Here is a 20480-nt window from a genome sequence, read left to right as displayed (position 1 = left end):
AGCCAGTAGAATATTTAGTATGGGTTCCCACGGGTTGGATATGCTGTGTAAAAACTGTGCAGCGTATCCGACCTGGAACCTTCAGTACATTCCGTCCAAAAAAAAATAAAAAAATCGCACCACATTGTGGTGCGGCTTTTCTAATGACATTTCCGCTGTGGAAGAAAACGCTCATAGCTACCCCCTCCGTCTTCTTGGCGTGTAGTCTGGCCTCCTACAATGACGTTGCTGGCCGGACTGCAGGAAAGAGGAGGACGTTCCGGGTAAGTATGATTATTTTTTTTCCGTTGTTGCGATTTTTGAGTCGTGATCGCTGCAAATACACAGCAAAATTCGCAACACTTTGCTTACTGATGCGGGATTTGCATCCCCATTGAATTTAATGGGGAAAACCTGCAACCGAAAATCAGCTAAAATGCAGCATAAATTGACATGCAGCGTAAACTTTAATAAATTGACCTGCATGCGGAATTTAACTCTGCAGCATGTAAATTTTTGCTGCGTTTTAGTTGATTTTCCATTTTGTTTTCTCCCCATTTAATTCATTGGTGATGCAAAACCCGCATCAGAAAGCCCAGTGTTGCGACTTTTGCGATGTATTCGCAGCGATTACGCTGCAAAAATCGCAACTATGGAAAATAAATAAAATCATACTTACCCAGAACGCCCTCCTCCCTCCTGCATTCTCGGCCTCCTGGGATGACGTTACATACCATATCGCCGCTGCTGCAGCGGTCACATGGGCTGCAGCGTCATCCAGGGCGGCTAGACTGGACTGCGATGGAGGGACACATCGCCATAACAATGACCTACGTAAGTATGAGCGGTTTTTACCGCTGCCTTAGGCAACGGAAATTCCGTCCAAAAAAAAATCGCACCCAATGTGGTGCGGTTTTCGGACGGAATATACTGCGGGTTCCACTACGGATACGCTGCATGGTTTTTACTTAAATTGACATGCAGATTAAAAATACCGCTCTGCAGGTCAATTTATGAACGATTTTTCCGCTTTTTTTTTCCGCAGCGTGTGGAGGAGGTTTGTTCATATTTCATCCACTCTGCTGCTACTGTAATACGCTGGGGTTTTTCAGCAATGAAATCCATTGCGGAAATCCGCAGTATTCACGCTACATGTGAACCCGGCCTAAGTATTTCCTTAATATTTCCCATTCCTTTCAAATCCACTTTTGGCTTTGGCTAATAAAAAGTTGCATGAAAAACTCCTACAAAAAACGGCAGAGTTTTTCTTAAAAAAACGTCTGTGTGTGAAACCGCCCTAATAAGGCATGAACATCTATTTGTATCTCTCAGTATTTCAGAAGGTCTTACACAAATGAACTGTCACTTGATTGACCACAATGTTACCGACTCCCCAAAAAAAATCTAAAATAATCATTATTACCTATGGGAAACCCAGAAAGAACTTTTATAATAAAAATCGCCATGACGCCTGGGAACTGTAACAGCCGGAAAAGTTCTGCGAAGTTGAAGACGCTGCGCTTCCCTGTAAGACAATTAGATACAAGTTGATACATTTGTTTTGATGAGAGTTCCGCGTGACATATTCGGGACTAGCGCAGTTATCATGCAGAGATCCGCTCTTACTTTGTTCTGGGGCTCGTCCTTCTTGCTTTGCTTTGGTTCGTGCCGGTATGTAGAACATAACGATGACACAGCTAACGAGACTGGCAGCCAGTGCGATCAGGGTGGGGGTGTAAAGTCTGCCAACACAAGAAGCAGGCATTAGTGCCAAGTCTAAATATTATTAGTAATGATAATATCACATTCTTATAAATAACCTACAACACAGCAACTTCATGACGCTTGTGCTTACATATAACAGCCTATCTGAACAAGCAGAGCTGCAGTGTAAAGCATAAAGGAAGGAGAAAGCAACAAATAATTGAGCCAAAGAAATCAACATGACAGGCATCCTGTTGGGTTTGTGCATATACATAGCAGTTAATCTGAACAAGCTCAGCTGCAGTGTAAAACATGGAAAAGGGAGAGAGCAATAAATCAATAAGCCAATGAAATCAACATGAATGAATTTCTGCTGAGCTAGTGCATATACATAATAGCCAATCTAAACAAGCAGAGCTGAAGTGTAAAGTATGGAGGGGGACAGAGCCATAAATGAATACGCCAAAGAAATCAACATGACTGACTTCTTGCTAGGTTTGTATACACAACAGCCATTCTAAACAAGCAGAGATGCAGTGCAAAGTATGGAGGGGGGAAAATCAACATGACTGACTGCTTGCTAGGCTTGTGCTTATACACAGCACCCAATCTGGACAAGCACAGCCGAGGTGTAAAGCATGGAAGAGGGGAAGAGCAATACATAAATACGGTTTGTATACACAATAGCCAATCTGAATAAGCAGAGCTGCAGTGTAAATCAAGGGGAAGGGAAAGCAGGAATCTGAGCCTCTGATGAGACAGCAGGTACATTTCAGGCTACTTCAGACCCCAACAGACATTGCAGCTAAGCTGGAGTCACTGATCGTTGCTGTGCCCTAATGGAGTAGAGATAAAAAGACAATAAATATACAGCTGCCATTATAGGGGATATCGGCTATATTGCCATTCAGGTGCCTAGGAAAGCTGGTTGTCACCCAGCTTTTCCAGAAACAGATGCAATTTAGAAATGTCAGAATAAAATTTTTAACAAGGACAACTTTATTTTGGGGTTGGGGGGTTCTTAAAGGCACATATGCCTACTATAACAGACTGAAATGCGTTACATGGGACAGGGCATGGTTCATAGAAATGAAACGCAGGATCACGGGATTGTGGACGGAGGGTCACCGGAATACAAGGGGGATTTTAAAATACATTGGCGGCCTCCTGCGGTGGACAGAACTAAGAATCCATTATGCGGTGGCCACATCCCAGGACCTCAGCGCTCTCAGCCCTTAGGCCAAACTCGCTGCTGGGACGGAAGTTATCTATTTCAGTGTTGTAATTATTGCCGGTCCTTGAAGAGCAGAAGCCATTAATCCGATAGAGGGCTTCCCCCTGACTGAAACACAAGTCTCCCCCGCTGGGCGCTACTGATATCTTGGCATGGACTGCAGGTTCACCCCACAAACTATTCTCCCAGGGACAATGGAGGGATTGTTGTAGATCTTTGTGACAGACAAGCAGAAGCTTTGATTCCTGGAGACAGAATGAGGACTTTGTGAAAGCTTCCTGACCGATAATAAGACATTTACTGTAAGGGAAAGAAAAGGCCACAAAATTATTCAGGGGTCTGTGAAGTCTCAGAATCTGGAGGCATTGCTGAAATATTTATACTAAATGTCATTGAACGGAAGGAGGTGAGACGTCTCTATATAGGTAGCAATGTAACGGATGTGCCCTATAGATCCCAGGATAAGTGTAATGTTTATTTTATTACAGTCTGACCGTTTCTTCTCCATAGGGGGCAGTATTATAGTAGTCATATTCTTGTATATAGGCGCAGTATTATAGTAGTTATATTCTTGTATATAGGAGCAGTATTATAGTAGTTATATTCTTGTATATAGGGGGCAGTATTATAGTAGTTATATTCTTGTATATAGGGGGCAGTATTATAGTAGTTATATTCTTGTATATAGGCGCAGTATTATAGTAGTTATATTCTTGTATATAGGGGGCAGTATTATAGTAGTTATATTCTTGTATATAGGGGGCAGTATTATAGTAGTTATATTCTTGTATATAGGAGCAGTATTATAATAGTTATATTCTTGTATATAGGGGTAGTATTATAGTAGTTATATTCTTGCATATAGGGAGCAGTATTATAGTAGTTATATTCTTGTATATAGGGGGCAGTATTATAGTAGTTATATTCTTGTATATAGGGGGCAGTATTATAGTAGTTATATTCTTGTATATATGGAGCAGTATTATAGTAGTTATATTCTTGTATATAGGGGGCAGTATTATAGTAGTTATATTCTTGTATATATGGAGCAGTATTATAGTAGTTATATTCTTGTATATAAGGGGCAGTATTATAGTAGTTATATTCTAGTACATAGGGGCAGTATTATAGTAGTTATATTCTTGTATATAGGAGCAGTATTATAGTAGTTATATTCTTGTATATAGAGGCAGTATTATAGTAGTTATATTCTTGTATATAGGGACAGTATTATAGTAGATATATTCTTGTATATAGAGGCAGTATTAGGGTATGTTCACACGAGGGCGTCCGTTACGGCTGAAATTACGGGGATGTTTCAGCCTGAAAACATCCCCGTAATTTCAGCCGTACCGGCATGTGTAGGCGCTTGAACGCTGCGTCTATTACGGCCGTAATTAGCGCTGCTATTCATTGGAGTCAATGAATAACGGCTCCAATTACGGCCAAAGAAGTGACAGGTCACTTCTTTGACGCGGACGTCTATTTACGCGCCGTCATTTGACAGCGGCGCGTAAATATACGCCTCGTGTGAACAAACAAACGTCTGCCCATTGCTTTCAATGGGCAGATGTTTGTCAGCGCTATTGAGGCGCTATTTTCAGACGTAATTCGGGGCATAAACGCCCGAATTACGTCCGTAAATAGGCCGTGTGAACATACCCTAATAGTAGTTATATTCTTGTATATAGGGGGCAGTATTATAGTAGTTATATTCTTGTATATAGGGGCAGTATTATAGTAGTTATATTCTTGTATATAAGAGGCAGTATTATAGTAGTTATATTCTTGTACATAGGGGGCAGTATTATAGTAGTTATATTCTTGTACATAGGGGGCAGTATTATAGTAGTTATATTCTTGTATATAGGGGCAGTATTATAGTAGTTATATTCTTGTATATAGGGGCAGTATTATAGTAGTTATATTCTTGTATATAGGGGGCAGTATTATAGTAGTTATATTCTTGTATATAGGAGCAGTATTATAGTAGTTATAGTCTTGTATATAGAGGCAGTATTATAGTAGTTATATTCTTGTATATAGGGGCAGTATTATAGTAGTTATTCTTGTATATAGGGGGCAGTATTATAGTAGTTATATTCTTGTATATAGGAGCAGTATTATAGTAGTTATATTCTTGTATATAGGGGGCAGTATTATAGTAGTTATATTCTTGTATATAGGGGAAGTATTATAGTAGTTATATTCTTGTATATAGGGGCAGTATTATCGTAGTTATATTCTTGTATATAGGAGCAGTATTATAGTAGTTATATTCTTGTATATAGGGACAGTATTATAGTAGTTATATTCTTGTATATAGGGGGCAGTATTATAGTAGTTATATTCTTGTATATAGGAGCAGTATTATAGTAGTTATATTCTTGTATATAGGGACAGTATTCTAGTAGTTATATTCTTGTATATAGGAGCAGTATTATAGTAGTTATATTCTTGTATATAGGGACAGTATTATAGTAGTTATATTCTTGTATATAGGGGGCAGTATTATAGTAGTTATATTCTTGTATATAGGAGCAGTATTATAGTAGTTATATTCTTGTATATAGGAGCAGTATTATAGTAGTTATATTCTTGTATATAGGGGCAGTATTATAGTAGTTATATTCTTGTATATAGGAGCAGTATTATAGTAGTTATATTCTTGTATATAGGGGGCAGTATTATAGTAGTTATATTCTTGTATATAGGGGGGCAGTATTATAGTAGTTATATTCCTGTATATAGGGGCAGTATTATAGCAGTTATATTCTTGTATATAGGGGGCAGTATTATAGTAGTTATATTCTTGTATATAGGAGCAGTATTAGGCTGGGTTCACATGTGGCGGAATTTCACTTAAATTCCGCTGCGGACACTCCGCAGCGTTAATCCGCAGCGGAGCCGTTTCTCCATTGCCTTCCACTTCTATTTAGAAGTGTTCGTTTAGACGAGGCGTAAAATTCCGCTGCGGAGCATAGGCTGCGGAGCGGAATTTGGTGTCCGCAGCATGCTCTGTCTGTTGCGGAGCAGTGGCGGACTGGTTGCGGACTCATGGCGGAATTTCTCCATTGACTTCAATGGAGATTCTAAATTCCGCAATGAAGTCCGCAGCTGTCATGCACATGTTATGTGTGCTGCGGATGCGTCTTGCTTTTTTGCCATGACATTTCTTCATTCTGGCTGGACCTATGTATTTCTAGGTCTACAGCCAGACTGAGGAAGTCAATGGGGCTCCCGTAATTACGGGAGCGTTGCTAGGAGACGTCAGTAAATAGTCACTGTCCAGGGTGCTGAAAGAGTTAAGCGATCGGCAGTAACTGTTTCGGCACCCTGGACAGTGACTACGATCTCAATATACAGCAACCTGTAAAAAAATAGAAGTTCATACTTACCGAGAACTCCCTGCTTCTGTCTCCAGTCCGGCTTCCCAGGATGACGTTTCAGTCTAAGTGACGGCTGCAGCCAATCACAGGCTGCAGTGGTCACATGGACTGCCGCGTCATCCAGGGAGGTCGGGCTGGATGCCGAAAGAGGGACGCGTCACCAAGACAACGTCCGGTAAGTATGAAAGTCGTTTACTTTCACTAGGGAAAGTGCTGTCCCTTCTCTCTATCCTGCACTGATAGAGAGAAGGGAAGCACTTTTCCCGCAGTCCGCAGCAGCTAGTCCGCATCAATTTACTGCACATTTGGGCAGATCCGCAGCCGTAATCCGCAACCCGGATTAGGTGCGGCATTGATGCGGACAGTTGCGGAGGAATTCCGCCACGTGGGGGCATGCCCTAATAGTAGTTATATTCTTGTATATAGGGGGCAGTATTATAGTAGTTATATTCCTGTATATAGTGGTCAGTATTATAGTAGTTATATTCTTGTATATAAGGGGCAGTATTATAGTAGTTATATTCTTGTATATAAGGGGCAGTATTATAGTAGTTATATTCTTGTATATAAGGGGCAGTATTATAGTAGTTATATTCTTGTATATAGGGGCAGTATTATAGTAGTTATATTCTTGTATATAGAGGCAGTATTATAGTAGTTATATTCTTGTATATAGGGGCAGTATTATAGTAGTTATATTCTTGTATATAGGAGGCAGTATTATAGTAGTTATATTCTTGTATATAGGGGCAGTATTATAGTAGTTATATTCTTGTATATAGGGGGCAGTATTATAGTAGTTATATTGTATATAGGGGCAGTATTATAGTAGTTATATTCTTGTATATAGGGGGCAGTATTATAGTAGTTATATTCTTGTATATAGGGAAAGTATTATAGTAGTTATATTCTTGTATATAGGGGGCAGTATTATAGTAGTTATATTCTTGTATATAGGGAAAGTATTATAGTAGTTATATTCTTGTATATAGGGGGCAGTATTATAGTAGTTATATTCTTGCATATAGGGGCAGTATTATAGTAGTTATATTCTTGTATATAGGAGCAGTATTATAGTAGTTATATTCTTGTATATAGGGGGCAGTATTATAGTAGTTATAGTCTTGTATATAGGGGCAGTATTATAGTAGTTATATTCTTGTATATAGGGGGCAGTATTATAGTAGTTATATTCTTGTATATGGGAGCAGTATTATAGTAGTTATATTCTTGTATATAGGAGCAGTATTATAGTAGTTATATTCTTGTATATAGGGGCAGTATTATAGTTGTTATATTCTTGTATATAGGGGGAAGTATTATAGTAGTTATATTCTTGTATATAGGGGGCAGTATTATAGTAGTCATATTATTGTATATAGGGAGCAGTATTATAGTAGTTATATTCTTGTATATAGGGGCAGTATTATAGTAGTTATATTCTTGTATATAGGGAAAGTATTATAGTAGTTATATTCTTGTATATAGGAGCAGTATTATAGTAGTTATATTCTTGTATATAGGGGGCAGTATTATAGTAGTTATAGTCTTGTATATAGGGGCAGTATTATAGTAGTTATATTCTTGTATATAGGGGGCAGTATTATAGTAGTTATATTCTTGTATATGGGAGCAGTATTATAGTAGTTATATTCTTGTATATAGGAGCAGTATTATAGTAGTTATATTCTTGTATATAGGAGGCAGTATTATAGTAGTTATATTCTTGTATATAGGAGGCAGTATTATAGTAGTTATATTCTTGTATATAGGAGGCAGTATTATAGTAGTTATATTCTTGTATATAGGGGGCAGTATTATAGTAGTTATATTCTTGTATATGGGAGCAGTATTATAGTAGTTATATTCTTGTATATAGGAGCAGTATTATAGTAGTTATATTCTTGTATATAGGAGCAGTATTATAGTAGTTATATTCTTGTATATAGGAGGCAGTATTATAGTAGTTATATTCTTGTATATAGGAGGCAGTATTATAGTAGTTATATTCTTGTATATAGGAGGCAGTATTATAGTAGTTATATGTATAAACTGTAAAATGATGTAGGAAAAAGAAAAAAATCCTTAGCTTGACCTTCTAAGATGAAACATTTTCCACAAGAACCATTAGTAATGATGTAATCTGTTCTGCTGCATTAATATACTGTAAAAATTCAGATATGCCAGGCTCGCACTTCTATTCATTATGGGTGGGAGTTGGTCCATGAACCCGAGGTCTCAGTTCGTCCAATCACCTGCCGGTTTATAGAAATAAAATCTGTTGCAGGGTAAAATTCTGTCCCGACTGTTACGTAGATCAAAACTCACGACTTGTGGAAGGGCGCACAAAGCGACCCTCATGAATAAGTTATAGAGTCAGACAAGCACTGATGTGGGTTCAGAGGCTTTTGCTTTCTTTCGCCGACAAACCCTTCCCCCATAATCTTCAGGAAGTTATCCATAATAATTGAGCAGATGTTGTCACCAAATGATGTTACTCTATCCAGTAGCTGAGTCTCTCGTCCTAATTATCCCAGTATATGGACGACAGCAGAACCTCATAAGCTCATGTTATTGTGGTTAATTGCGCTATTTGCAGCCATTCTGCAGGGTGGGGACCTGATGCTGGAGCCCCCACTGATGATCTTTGACCTAATTAAAGGACTGGAGGCATAACTTGAAGCCCCTGGGCCCCAACGCAAAATCTCTAATACGGCCCCCCCTACTGTGTGCCATTTATAATACTGATGTATTTTTATGTGGCAGAGGGGCTTTTGGGCCCACTCAGAAACCAGAGCCCGGTTTACGACTGCTACCTCTACACACCCTACAACTAGTCCTCCTCTCGTTTGTGTCTGATGGGCCTCTTACTCCTTTATTTTCATAGCTTGGGATGGTCCGGCTTGAAACCCCACTCGAGTCCTATAAAAGTTACCTGGAGGGGGGGTTTGGTTTTCCCAGAATGCATTGTAATGTAATGCTGTCCATACACTAAGAGCTCCAGTATAGAGCTACCGGGAGCATATGAGGTAAAGCACAGCATGAAATAGTCCCTATAATAATCCATGTGTCGCCCCTCCTGGTAGTCAGAGACAGTAAGGGTATGTGCACACACACTAATTACGTCCGTAATTGACGGACGTATTTCGGCCGCAAGTACCGGACCGAACACAGTGCAGGGAGCCGGGCTCCTAGCATCATAGTTATGTACGATGCTAGGAGTCCCTGCCTCGCTGCAGGTCAACTGTCCCGTACTGTAATCATGTTTTCAGTACGGGACAGTAGTTCCACGGAGAGGCAGGGACTCCTAGCATCGTACATAACTATGATGCTAGGAGCCCGGCTCCCTGCACTGCGTTCGGTCCGGTACTTGCGGCCGAAATACGTCCGTCAATTACGGACGTAATTAGTGTGTGTGCACATACCCTTTGTCTGTAAGGAGACGCCAATCACTGACCGCTCCCCCAGATCGATAGCATTCCCGGGCTCTGATCTCTGATGCATCTCACCTGCTCACATGTCACCTACGGGTACAGAACGTGGACGCTGGAATAAGGAGAAAGTTCGGCCTCAGGCCCACGAGTGTATTTGAGATCTGTATCGATACCGAACGTGGTGCTATGCATTTCAGCGGGGCTTTGCATTACAACATTTTGGTAAATATTTAGAGACCCCACAAAAAAATTTGCAGGGTGCTCCATGGCATGCTTTATATCTGACTTCTCCCCTAAAAACCCTGAACTGACAATCCATGAAACGCAACGTCACTCAGAACTAAGTGGCCGCAATACTGTATTATGAGCCGAAATACACCCTTGTGTAAATAAGACATTAGTTTAAACTTTTTTTTAAAGTGGATCTGTCAGGTCTCCATCTGGGAGCAGCAACAAAATAGAGGGGGAAACGCTGAGCTCGGGGGTATATCGTTTAATATGATTTGATTCGGTATTTTCCTGCAATAAGCTATTTAACTGCTGCCAGAACTTATAGAGAAAGCCTGTGAGTCCTGCTCCCCCACCCCCACACATAGAGAGAGCCTGTGAGTCCTGCTCCCCCACCCCCACACATAGAGAGAGCCTGTGAGTCCTGCTCCCCCACCCCCACACATAGAGAGAGCCTGTGAGTCCTGCATCCCCCGCCCACACATAGAGAGAGCCTGTGAGTCCTGCTCCCCACCCCCACACATAGAGAGAGCCTGTGAGTCCTGCTCCCCCACCCCCACACATAGAGAGAGCCTGTGAGTCCTGCTCCCCCACCCCCACACATAGAGAGAGCCTGTGAGTCCTGCTCCCCCACCCCCACACATAGAGAGAGCCTGTGAGTCCTGCATCCCCCGCCCACACATGGAGAGAGCCTGTGAGTCCTGCATCCCCTGCCCACACATAGAGAGAGCCTGTGAGTCCTGCTCCCCACCCCCACACAGTTATTCACAGCCCTCCCTGTATATATGGAAGGAATAAAAGAAAAAGAACGGGTGCTTTCCAGGCGCTACCGATCGGAGTGATCATCCATAGAAGGTATAATCCATATGTCTCAAGGATAGAGATGAGATCAGTAATTGAAAGGGTTTATTGGTGCAGGTATATAAAATAGTTTTCTTATCATATTAATGATTTTAGATCCTTAATATCATTAAAATCATTAATATGATAAGAAAACTATTGAAGTTATTTTCATAGATCTCTTTTATTCATTTTTATTAATTCATGCAGATTTTTTAAGATAAAAAATACAAACACATATATATATTTTATTTTTTTTAAACCCTATTAATAAAGGATTCTTTTTAACTGTTAGTTATCCCCGGATTATAATATTTGGAAGTCATTTAAGTTTTTAAATATAATGCAGACACTGTTTTATCTAATATTTTTATTTAACTGTTTGTAATTATTTGTATCATTATGTGTATTGTTCCACACGTATGTTTAACAGATTTTGACCTGTATACCTGACCCGGTAGTTCTTACCTCAAACTGACCTTTAATTCGGTTATTTAACCGACACCCCACCCATCTACTCATTTATATGCTACCTGAGGAAGAAACCGGTCCGGTTTCGAAACAGTCCGCTGTTAAACAGTCTACTGTTGTGTTATATTTTATATACCTGCACCAATAAACCCTTTCAATTACTGATCTCATCTCTATCCTTGAGACATATGGATTATACCTTCTATGGATGATCACTCCGATCGGTAGCGCAAGGAAAGCACCCGTTCTTTTTCTTTTATTCCTTCCATATCTACATTGAGACTTTTTGCTAAGTTCTCAAACCGGGTCCTGGGCTGCAACATGACTCTACTACCACCATACCGTTGAGGCAATCTTTGGATTCTGCTCTACTGGATGTTATGCTCCCAGCATAACCGCACCAGGTTAGCATCACTTGCACACTGTTCACACCTATATATCACAGTTTCATGCACTATTGTGCGCTTTGTTGTCTTTTTGTGCCATTTTCTAGCTCCCTGTATATAAACTCATACAGCGGTCAATCACTCTGTGTGGAGAAGGGGAAAGCAGGACTCACAGGCTTTCTCTATGTGTGGGCGGGAGGAGCCGGACTCACAGGCTTTCTCTATGTGTGGGTGGAGGAGCAGGACTCACAGGCTTTCTCTATGTGTGGGTGGGGGGAGCAGGACTCACAGGCTTTCTCTATGTGTGGGTAGGGGAGCAGGACTCACAGGCTCTCTCTATGTGTGGGTGGGGGTAGCAGGACTCACAGGCTTTCTCTATGTGTGGGGTGGGGAGCAGGTCTCACAGGCTCTCTCTATGTGTGGGGAGGTTAAAACAAAAAACATGAATCCCTACTGCAAGAATATTGTCATACATGCATCACTTAGCTGTTTCTTAGTACTATCCAATTCTGGGAAAGTTGTGTGATTACCAGTATGGCTGCAATTCAAACTCTTATAGCGCTTGTTACCAAACTTTTCCAGGTTCCTGACTATGAAATACGTGCGGGGGGGGGGGGGGTATGTTACTGTGCATATTGGTATATTTGACATTCCGGAGCCTGGGGAAGAAGGGTGAAAATTCTTGTGGAAGCCGAAATGGCGACCACCCAACATCCCAAGAAAATCTATTACTAAGAAACTGCTCAACCAAATTGTTACCAATTTGACTGAAGATTATTTTATTATAGGGGGACTGGAGCCCTTTAATTTATACAGATCAAGTAAACAAGATTGTGGCGTGGGGCGACCAGTGGAGTTACATTTTTCTTGCATGACATCAGGAAATAATCTCCTTATTCTTTGCAGAAATCAGAAGTAAATGAGATCGTGTTGGCTGCAGAATAATACGCCCTCTCATGTGCACCACCAACAATAGTGGACTGTAGCAGCTAAATAAAGCATCAGGGACGGCGGACAACTACACTCAGCGGGCATGACAGGAAACTTCCAATAATCTTCCATGCTTGTGTCTGGTGTGATATCTCTCCACACTAAGAAATGCCCTTAATCCAGCGATAGATAGATCCTCTATCAGCTAGCAGACCAGACTGATGAATTTTACCTGCACTGATACATTGTAACAAACATCAGGACAGGAGTCCTCCCTTTCACTGACAGCAAGCAGTGATCTTGGAAATAGTGAGGAATTGAACCAAACAAACATTAGAAAGTTGGAGAACTTTTCACTATACAATGAGTAACACATTAACACAATACCCTGGCACATTATGCCATCTGTGTCAGACACAGATGCCCCCATAGCGGTGTGCCTGTATACCTGTGGACTTTAAAGTGACAGTCCAAAAGTTTAGTTTTTGTATAATAATATCTTCCTATGTTTGGTGACTGCTCATGTGGAGACAAATGGTGGATATTGTGAAAGAATGGAGGAAGATGAAATTTATCAGATGAAGTAGAAAAAAGGCTCGGCCATTCTAACTTTCTTCTGAGAAGTATGTGAGAAATGTTCGTTTCCAGGACAATAAACAGACCCTTATGTGTCCGCAGGAGGAAGTGACAAGGCGAAGGACTCTGAGTCACACTGACAGGTAACGTACCAGGAAGACAATGCCCAAAATGCACAGGGTCTTGCAATTAAACCGCCCACCCAACCGCGTCAGTACCATGTGACTACTACTTAGTCAGACTACCATAGATATGGGATAGATAAATAGATAGATAGATGATAGATAGATAGATAGATAGATAGATAGATAGATAGATAGATAGATAGATAGATAGATAGATAGATAGATAGATATGAGATAGATAGATAGATAGATAGATAGATAGATAGATAGATAGATAGATAGATAGATAGATAGATATGAGATAGATAGATAGATAGATAGATAGATAGATAGATAGATAGATAGATAGACATTGGAGGCATTATAAGCAATTCTCTATCGGCGATAAAACAAACACAAGGCAAGGAATGCAAATTCCATGTCTTCCCTGCATCCCATAAGTAGATTATATGATGGACTCTTCTGCAGGGGACGTCAGTGGTATTGATGACATCAGCAGCTCCTATTATAACACTGCACTTTTGTAAGCCGCACACATTAGGGTTAGTGTCCCTTTAATGTGCCATGACAATGAATGACCAGAAGATAAGCAGAGCTGAATGTGGATGGACTTGTATAAGGTCACGGATCTGGAGTATGCCAATTCAAGCTTCCAGTGGGGTTTCTGGGGTCATATATCTTTATATTACATCAGCTCTTGTGTCGTTTACTTATATATAAAGGGACAGTATAGACCCTGCTGGATGATGTGCTGTATTAGTGGACTGTCAGTTTTTATAACCACACTATATGCTGTTTCAGTGCAGTTTTTCATGTGGCCACTAGAGGTCAGTACAGGACAGTCTGCATTGGAATTGTTACATAGTATAAAGAACTTGGTTGGATTTGTATTGTGTTTTTGCTGTATTATTTGTATCTTGTCTAATCTTCCAGAATGCCCAGGAGACCTCCTAGATACCCGACAAGTATCCTACAAAGACGGGAGTTTATATCTGTCCAGCTGGAAGGGTCAGTCAATCACTCAGCTCCTGCCTGGTAGATCACCTACTACCTGATATCCCAATGGAAGAAACATGTCACCTGAACACACAAGTCCTTGAGTCGTCCCCCTAGGTGGAGCCTTCTAATATTCAATTCAGATGTTTCTTAATTATATCTCATTCTGGAAAAATTGGGTGACAACCAATATGGCTGCCATTACCACCCTCACAGAGTTGGTCACAAAGCTCACCCGGACCTTTCAATGGTCATTGTATTACCAAAAGCTTTGTGGCTTTCTAATAGACTTTGTGTTTTCATTTCACACCATTTTTAAGATTTCTGTTTGCTGTCAGTGAATGTAGACCTCTTTTATTTATATCCAGAGGTTGAAAACCTAATAACGACAGTCATAGTCACAGCTAAGAGTTGACTACAATTATATCCAGCTTTAGAAAATCCTCTGTAAGCTAAAAATATAAGCAGCACAAATCTATTCTAGTTTGTCACAATGTATCGGAGCTGGTAAAATGTATCAGTCTGGAGTCCACATTGTTTAGGTCACAGACAATTGTCTAAAATAGATTCAATTGTAGCAAGCACTAAGCTGTGAGATGTATTAGGTCTGCACATGTTTTCAGTCTTTAGATGTAATTATGAATGTTCCCATTCAATGACAGCAAGCCAAGATTTAGAAAATAGTGACACTAAAACACAAAGTATATTAGAAAGTTATAGAACTTTTCAGTCTAAAATCAGTCTACATTTGATATAAGATATATTTTATGATCACATTAACTAGTTCTCACCCAAATCTTGTAGCCAGGTAGCCTCCGAGGGAAGATCCAACAATGATCCCTATTCCAAAGCAGAGGCCGAGCTTTCCTAGTGAACCAGCGCGTTCCTCGGCGGTGGTCAGATCAGTTACAATCATCTGGGCCCCTAGCAAACATGGAGGAATCATCTTTACTGAAAGCCAATATACAGTGAAGGAAATAAGTATTTGATCCCTTGCTGATTTTGTAAGTTTGGCCGCTGTCAAAGTCATGAACAGTCTAGAATTTTTAGGCTAGGTTAATTTTACCAGTGAGAGATAGATTATATTTTAAAAAAAACAGAAAATCACATTGTCAAAATGATATATATTTATTTGCATTGTGCACAGAGAAATAAGTATGTGACCCCCTACCAACCATTAAGAGTTCAGCCTCCTCCAGACCAGTTACTGCTCCAAATCAACTTGGTGCCTGCATTATAGACAGCTCTTACATGGTCACCTGTATAAAAGACTCCTGTCCACAGACTCAATGAATCAGTCTGACTCTAACCTCTACAACATGGGCAAGACCAAAGAGCTTTCTAAGGATGTCAGGGACAAGATCATAGACCTGCACAAGGCTGGAATGGGCTACAAAACCATAAGTAAGACGCTGGGTGAGAAGGAGACAACTGTTGGTGCAATAGTAAGAAAATGGAAGACATACAAAATAACTGTCAATCGACATCGATCTGGGGCTCCATGCAAAATCTCACCTCGTGGGGTATCCTTGATCCTGAGGAAGGTGAGAGCTCAGCCGAAAACTACACGGGGGGAACTTGTTAATGATCTCAAGGCAGCTGGGACCACAGTGACCAAGAAAACCATTGGTAACACATTACGCCATAATGGATTAAAATCCTGCAGTGCCCGCAAGGTCCCCCTGCTCAAGAAGGCACATGTACAGGCCCGTCTGAAGTTTGCAAATGAACATCTGGATGATTCTGAGAGTGATTGGGAGAAGGCGCTGTGGTCAGATGAGACTAAAATTGAGCTCTTTGGCATTAACTCAACTCGCCGTGTTTGGAGGAAGAGAAATGCTGCCTATGACCCAAAGAACACCGTCCCCACTGTCAAGCATGGAGGTGGAAACATTATGTTTTGGGGGTGTTTCTCTGCTAAGGGCACAGGACTACTTCACCGCATCAATGGGAGAATGGATGGAGCCATGTACCGTCAAATCCTGAGTGACAACCTCCTTCCCTCCACCAGGACATTAAAAATGGCTCGTGGCTGGGTCTTCCAGCACGACAATGACCCGAAACATACAGCCAAGGCAACAAAGGAGCGGCTAAAAAAGAAGCACATTAAGGTCATGGAGTGGCCTAGCCAGTCTCCAGACCTTAATCCCATCGAAAAATTATGGAGGGAGCTGAAGATCCGAGTTGCCAAGCGACAGCCTCGAAATCTTAATGATTTACAGATGATCTGCAAAGAGGAGTGGGCCAAAATTCCATCTAACATGTGTGCAAACCTCATCATCAACTACAAAAAACGTCTGACTGCTGTGCTTGCCACCGAGTATTAAGTCTTGTTTGCCAAAGGGATCAAATACTTATTTCTCTGTGCACAATGCAAATAAATATATATAATTTTTACAATGTGATTTTTTAAAATTTTTTTTATATAATCTATCTCTCACTGGTAAAATTAACCTAGCCTAAAAATTCTAGACTGTTCATGTCTTTGATAGTGGGCAAACATACAAAATCAGCAAGGGATCAAATACTTATTTCATTCACTGTACCATCTACCTCAATGTCTCATTATTTCCAAGATCTCTGTTTGCTGTCATTCAATGGAAACTTCCATAGTTTACTCATAGTGAATAAAAATCTGTCCTAGTCAACTGATGGACACACAGATGCAATATTGAAGGTTTCCTACTAAATGACAGCAAGCAGAGATCTTGAGAACCATGAAAAATTGATACAGAAAGTATATTCTAAAATCTTATAACTTTTTATTATACAACGAATAATATTTTTTTTGCTGAAACTGGACAACCCTTTGAAATAAACAGAAACATTCCTAAAACCACGGGTGCATATTTTAGTTTTACCCTATTGAAATCAATGGAGAAAAATAATATATAGAAATATAACTGTCCAAATTAGGGATCATGGAGAATTACAGGAAGGGATCCTGTAATTCTCCATGATCCCTAATTTGGACAGCCCTTGTCCTTCAGAATTATTAGTAGACACAGGCTGTTTTAAGCTAAAAAAAAATAAAAGAAAAATCAATCACCAGGCGGTATATAACTGGCAGCGCCACTGAGTTTGCAATTATTATGGTTTTTTTTTCCATTTCACTTTGTAGTAAGCAATAAAATGGTAGAATGTCTCCATCTAGTGGACATAACAAACATTGCACATTTTACTCAATTCTATTCTTCTGTCACACATCTAGTATTTTTTTTGTCACACATTCTGTTTTGTAAAAATGCAGCCAACACTGATGCATTTTTAATTTTTTTTTAACCTCAACATTGCTTATACCTCGCGGTTTTATCACAGTTGTTTCCAACGCTATTGGAAAGAAAGGGACACAATATATCTATATCACTATATCCTATGTGGTTTATGCATAGAAAACGTTACAAGATCATTTTAGGTTAAAAAAAATTATGCAGCACAGCAGTAAAACTGAGTTGTTTTTTTTTCCCCAAAATCGTTTATTCTGTCATTATTCAAAATCACAGATATTAACACAAAGGTCATGAAAATAAAAATAATAATTTCCCTTAAAGTGCAGCTAAACATTTAACAAACTTCTGACATGTCATAGTGATATGTCAGAAGTTTGGATTGGTGGGGGTCTGAGCACTGAGACCCCCACCAATCGCTAGAACGAAGCAGCTGAAGCCCTCGTGTGAGCGCTCCGCTGCTTGTGTCTGTTCGGCTTTTTCCAGACTTTCTATTGAGTCCGTGCACCGATACATTTATTTCTCAGTTTGTCAAACGTTTAACTACACTTTAAATTTAACAAGACAGAACCCCCCCCCCCCACCCCTGATTGAACGCACGGAAAAAAAGGCCCATTGATTTAATTTAAAAAAAATTATATATATCTTGTTTATTAAACAAGCGTCTCATCAACCTTTCCCAGTATTTCCTCGGGTGTCCTTGTTTCTGGCAGATATAGAGCCATTCCAATGTATCAAATTTAAGTGTGTTCAGAAAACCGAGGTTTTGTTGCCACAGTTTGGCAGATGTAGTCGCAGTGCGGCTTCTTGCAGCAACCCAATTATGTGAGAATTTACCCATATATGAAGACTAGGGCCGGCCCTATGTTAGATGTTGCCCTGTGCGCTACCTTCTGTTCTGGCCCCTTCCCCATATGATGTATTGTCATACAGTGTACAAATAGCCATACCAAACTATAACTACCACACAGGGCCATATATTGGCCAAAAACGCCTTTATACGGTTGCCTAAATAACAATAGTATACAGTGCAGCCAACACCTTACATTGCAAAATAATATTTTTGTAACACCTTTGTCTTTTTTTTCCCCATCCCATACAAACCCAGTACCTGGAAGACCTTGCATGAAAACGGATGGAAGCCGGGACAGGAACAGGAAGGGAATGTTGGTGGTAAATGCAAGGATCAGGTAATAGGTGGACGCAGAAAGGAAGGAAAGTGTAAGAGCTGCACGAGGACCATACTGATCCGAAAACCTGGAAGAAAGCAGCAAATAGTAAATGATGGAAACACTGAAGATTATAATAAAGAGCGACCTCTGCTGGTCATCCTATGGAACAGCCACGCAATGGCCAAGTCCTCACCAGCTTCAGCCTACATGGTCAAAAGTTACAGCAGGTGTCCATTGATCCTTTTCTTAATTTTCTCTCTATTTTTTTTACAGTAAGTCTTCTCATAGAGTCATCTGAAATGCTGGAAAGTTCCAAAGCTGAATCTATTGTCTAGGTTCTCTTGATTCTTGCCTCTCTGAATGCCTTGTCTTGATTGCCTGATTGGTCTCGTCCTTTTGGCTTCCTATATAAGACTGGACCTTGCACTTCCTCCTTGCCAGATTATTGAGCTTTCTACCTTTTGTCTAGTTACTTGCTGCCGCTCTACAAACTGTTTACTTGCCGCCTATCTGTGTACCGAACTTGGATTGTTTCCTGACCACGTCTCTGCCTTATGCTACAAACTGTTGTGGCTCATATGTGTTCTGAAACTGTTACGTGACTACTCGTGCTATTAGCACCCTCCTGCCTGATTGTTTCAGCCACTAAACTCTGAATCTGCTACAGAGCTTGACAGATAGGCTTAGGCTGGGTTCACACTAGCGCAGCGTTTTGCGCGCGCAAAAGCCACTTAACAGCTCCGTGTGGCTGCAGCATATGATGCGCGGCTGCGTGCTTTTCGCGCAGCCGCCATCATAATGACACTCCATTTAGATGTTTGTAAACAGAAAAGCACGTGGTGCTTTTCTGTTTTCATTCATCCTTTTGACAGCTGTTGCGCGAATCACGCAGTTCGCACGGAAGTGCTTCCGTGCGGCATGCATTCTTTTCCCGCACCCATTGACTTCAATGGGTGCGTGATTTTCGCAAAATGTCCAAAGAACGGACATGTCGTGACTTTTTTTCAGCGGACTCACGCTGAGTAAAAATCATGGACATGTCTGCACGGCCCCATAGACTAATATAGGTCCGTGCAACGTGCGTGCAAATCACGCACGTTGCACGGACGTAATTCCCGTTCGTCTGAATAAAGCCTTAGGCTGAGTTCAGACGGGGCGGATACGTTGCGTAAAAGCATGCAGCAAATCTGCCCTGTGCGCCGCAGGGAATTCCAGGCGAACAACCGCACCAAACTGTGGTGCAGTCTTTTGCCCGGAATGTTCGCTGCGGAAAACTACAGCACTTAGACAGCCTGCTAGCAGCCCGGCCTCCTGGGAAGACGTTTCATCCCAGGAGACCGCTGCAGCGGCGATCAAATGGGATGAAGCGTTATCACAGTAGGCCGACCCCCTGATGTCATCTAGGCCAGCCTCCTGGGATGATGTTTCATCCCATGTTACCGCCGCTACAGTCTGTGATTGGCTGCAGCGGCAGTCACATGGGATGAAACGTCATCCCAGGAGGCCGGCCTGGAGAAAGAAACACAGACTCCTGGGTAAGTATACGATTTTTTTTTTTGCAAAATTGCGTTTTTTTGCAGCGGAATTGCAGGTTTTACCTCCTTTTGAATTAAATCGGGAAAACCCGCAACAAATAAGCAGCGTTTACGCAAATACAATTGACACTCTGCGGAATAAAACTCTGAATCGCAGGTAAATTTCTGAGCATTTTTTTCAGCTCAGTATTTACGCAGCGAGTGGATGAGATTCCACTTTGCTGCTACTGTATTTAATGCAGATTTTCCGCAAC

The 20480-nt window shown here is 40.9% G+C and overlaps 1 protein-coding gene and 1 long non-coding RNA gene across 2 annotated transcripts in view; one reads left to right on the top strand and one right to left on the bottom strand.

The window, feature by feature from the left end:
* Window positions 1-20480, bottom strand: part of SLC67A1 (solute carrier family 67 member 1) — a 45052-nt gene that overhangs the window by 19979 nt on the left and 4593 nt on the right. The window contains exons 3-6 of the mRNA XM_075838063.1: window positions 18631-18776; window positions 15084-15216; window positions 1606-1721; window positions 1403-1504 (exon numbers count right to left, since the gene is read on the bottom strand). Coding sequence (XP_075694178.1) covers window positions 1403-1504; window positions 1606-1721; window positions 15084-15216; window positions 18631-18776 — 497 coding nt within the window. The remainder of the gene's footprint in view (window positions 1-1402; window positions 1505-1605; window positions 1722-15083; window positions 15217-18630; window positions 18777-20480) is intronic.
* LOC142660955 (uncharacterized) lies at window positions 3113-19570 on the top strand. The gene is made up of 4 exons (XR_012850594.1): window positions 3113-3323; window positions 13274-13314; window positions 14230-14304; window positions 18628-19570. It is a non-coding gene; the product is annotated as an uncharacterized LOC142660955 (long non-coding RNA).

The sequence above is a fragment of the Rhinoderma darwinii genome, chromosome 9, assembly GCF_050947455.1.
Source record: "Rhinoderma darwinii isolate aRhiDar2 chromosome 9, aRhiDar2.hap1, whole genome shotgun sequence".
NCBI lineage: Eukaryota > Metazoa > Chordata > Amphibia > Anura > Rhinodermatidae > Rhinoderma > Rhinoderma darwinii.
The sequence above is the reverse complement of the archived record's forward strand: the minus strand, read 5'-3'. Positions and strand labels throughout refer to the sequence as shown.